At 38.8% G+C, this 3,552-nt stretch overlaps 1 protein-coding gene across 1 annotated transcript; it reads right to left on the reverse strand.

The window, feature by feature from the left end:
• Positions 1-1,622: 1,622 nt before the first annotated feature.
• On the reverse strand, positions 1,623-3,219 carry LOC145949461 (uncharacterized). The gene is made up of 2 exons (XM_083059393.1): positions 2,157-3,219; positions 1,623-2,073 (listed from the first exon to the last, which is right to left on the reverse strand). The coding sequence occupies exons 1-2, from the start codon at positions 2,328-2,330 to the stop codon at positions 1,936-1,938; spliced, it is 312 nt and encodes a 103-aa protein (XP_082915519.1). The 5' UTR covers positions 2,331-3,219; the 3' UTR covers positions 1,623-1,935.
• Between the last annotated feature and the right edge of the window lie 333 nt (positions 3,220-3,552).

The raw sequence follows: 3,552 nt of genomic DNA on the forward strand, positions 1-3,552 counted from the left end.
TAAAGGTAAATATAGTTAAATAAATTTTGATATGAATTACCTGCGCCCAAGAATCAATAATACCCGCATAAACTATGGCTCTCATCCAATACATGATGTAATAGCCACATTCAAACGAGTCTTGTTGCTTATTACATGAGAAAAAAATAACTATTATTTCCAAAGTCAATAAATTTAAATATTATTGACTGTATGAATTAATTTGCTAACCTTAGGGTATATGAAATGCAATGACTTTGATGATCTGGCTCTTCCACTTAAAATATTAGCTCCAGACACGATTCTAATTAATTGAAATAAAAACAAATGTTAGCCAATATATATAATTACAGTTTTAAAACATAATGAAAAAATTTAGTTACCCTTTTAATTGGCATTTAATTTCGTGGCTTGGTTTTCGATGTAGTGAACAAAACCACACCACGGTGTATTCCTTAGGAATGATTACCATTAACTGCCAATGGGACCTACATTGTATGACAAACAAATTAGTTATAAAATTACCATAATTAAAAAACTAACCCGTCAATGTATGGAGCCATGTATATATCTCTTCTTGAGTCACTCATCCATGTTTGCATATATTGTTGGATCTGGACCTGAGTGTTTCCTGATTTTTGGATTGATTGAGGCTCAATAAATCCATATACTTCTGCTTGTGCTTGCTCCACACTCAATTTGTCCATGTACCTAACACAAATAATTATTATAAGTTAAATGTAATTATTGTAAATTTAGACTCATAAAAGAAAATATGACTTACATGGCCCACAGCTGTATGATAGATATATTTAACATGGAGTTTCCCCCAACAATCTCTAATGCATCAGGCAGAGATATGTATAGTGGAACATCAGAGCTATCAACTCCAAAAACTCTAATGTCCCACTGCAATTGAATTGACTTCTTCTTTAATCGTGGTAATATGATTAGAAGCTTAGATATGGGATCACCCTCAACTTCTGCGATATTAGCATCATCAACATGAGGTTCTCTCATGACCTCCTTACCACGATTGATAAAATCCTAAAGAAATAATCAAAATTAGTTAAACAATAATAGAATTATAAGAATATAAAAGAGCAATAATATAATTACCTTTGCTCGTGCTGAAAGCGGCATGACCAAACATTTTGGCCAAGCTAAGAATGTGCCGGTTGCCTGCCCCACTAGTTGAACCTCTGTATTGGACAAAGGCACTGGAGCAGCAACATCTTGAACTTGGTCAACCACAACCCGTGTCCAGTCTGGCTGTAGAGGGACACCATGGATGGTTGAGCCACCCTCAAATACTCGGCCAATAGCCACTAACCGTGGGGGGTCATCCTCAACATATAACTCACACTGGTTTGGTACATCAGTGTGAGTCTGATCCGGTGAGGGATTTGGAGCAGCACAACTCCCTTTAGTGCTGACTCGAACACCATCATGAGAAACTGCAGTCTGTTGCTGAGAACGAGTCAAAAGTTCAAATTTTTGTTCAAACTCTTTTTGAATATTCTTCAATCTCTCTTCAAACTGACTCTCCAATCTCTGCTCCATTCTCTGCATAACCTCTTGACTGCAAGAGTCAACAGTGCTCCTTGATGATCGGGCACCAAAGAAATCTCGGTGGCTCCAAGAACCACCAACACCACGCACACGACCTCCGTGCTCTGGCCTTCCTATGGCCTTTGTGAGGATATCATTCCGACCATCGGAAACAAATGAGCCCTGGGTGCTCTGCTCAACTAAACCCTCCTACAACATATTAACAATAAGTATACCCTAAACTACACTTATGAATTAAATGAGTTGAAATGAAGAGTCTTAGTTTGTATATTTTTACTTACTATTTTATCCGCAACGACCCTTGCAGACTCAGAAGTCATTTGCCCATCTGATTTTGTCCGGGCTGCTATCCACATCTCATGGCGGGGAGGTGACTCCACACGGTCAGCTAGCAGACTCAACCCCTGCTGCCTCTGCCTTAGCCTTCTTCATTTCCTTTTTTTTTCTTTCATATCCCCCTCTTGACAATAGATGGGGTGCATCATTCTTGGCCTGTCGTTCTTGGGCAGCTATTCTTTTAGCCTGCAATAATACAAAAAAGAAAATGAGATAATTAAAATATACCTTAAGTATTTGTGTCAATGTAAGAGTTATCAATAACTAACCTGCCACGAAGGGTCCAATCGAGTGGCACGAAATTGCATCCACTCCTCATCAGTGATCTGGTACTTTAGACAGGGAGTCTCATTTTGTCGCTCTCCAAATACATACTCCCGTGTCAAGAAAGTCTTGAAGTCTCTCCACCTGGTGGCCAGGGCAGATAACATCTTCCTCCTCATGACCTCAGTGTTGGGAATGTCAAAATTTTGCTATGAAAATAACAACAATTAATAAATAATGTATTTATATTATATAATATTCAAGAGATGTGAAAGTATATACCTGAATATCCTGCCACATGAGGTTCTTGTCAACCTCCTGAACGTCATCCCATGATGGAATGATAATAGAAACATGTCGTCGAGCTATGACTCCCAAATAGCTCTTAAACTTGGCAGCATTTGGGCCTGATGCCTTGCCAGAACGAGGATCCACCTCAACTGGTGTCCTCTCCTTGGCAATGCGCCCAGCTGTCAACCCAGACAATCGGGTGACAGATCTACCTTCCCTCCTTCCACTGCCAGACCCAGAATCCTCCATAATCCTGAAAAAATTAAAGTCTCATTACTAAAACAATGAATTAACTGAATAGACAAATAATGCATCTGGAATGACCCGTACTGAAACCAGAACGGCCCGTTCCAGATCAACAATTTACAACACAAAAGATTTTAGCAGAACGGCCTGTACTGCTTGTAGAACGGGCCGTTTTGCACCCGTTCCAGATGAACAAACAGAAGAAAGTAAACAAAAAATTTGCGTAGACAAGAAACTAACCTCAAACGTGTAATGTGCAGACACTTAAAGAATTATAAACGTCCAATGTACACACAAACTCACTGGGAGACTTAGAGAATGAGAGAAAATGGATTATTAGTTTCCGTAAACAGGGAGCGCGGGAATGAAAAATGAAACTTGCATGAATATAAGGCCATATTCACGTCGGGTATGTGGGGTGCGACGTAAATTTACGTCGGACCAGGGGGAGTCCGACGTAAATTTACGTCGGATAGTGAGAGAGCCGACGTTAATGAGCTAATTTACGTCGGACCCCCCTTTGTCCGACGTAAATTAGTTCCCGTTATTTACCATTCTGCCACCGCGTTTTTATAATGTCGGTGGTTCCTTGTTCCGACGTGATTTAGGTGACGTAAAAGCGTCTTTTTGCACTAGTGGTTAACTACCAACCCTAAACACACTATTTAATTAGTGCAAAAAATGCATTAATGACAGATAAGATTGTTAGAAGATAAAAAGTGAATGAAAAAGAAACAAAAGACAATAATAGAAGACATATTTGTGATCTAAAGTCTAAAATGTTTTAATCTAAAAGTTGAAAGATATGTGATTAAGCCATCAGGTTGAAAAAGGATAATTTTAATAATCAAACTAATTATAATT

The sequence above is a fragment of the Cajanus cajan genome, chromosome 7 (genome assembly GCF_000230855.2).
Source record: "Cajanus cajan strain Asha chromosome 7, NIPB_CcT2T_4, whole genome shotgun sequence".
In the NCBI taxonomy this organism is placed as follows: domain Eukaryota; kingdom Viridiplantae; phylum Streptophyta; class Magnoliopsida; order Fabales; family Fabaceae; genus Cajanus; species Cajanus cajan.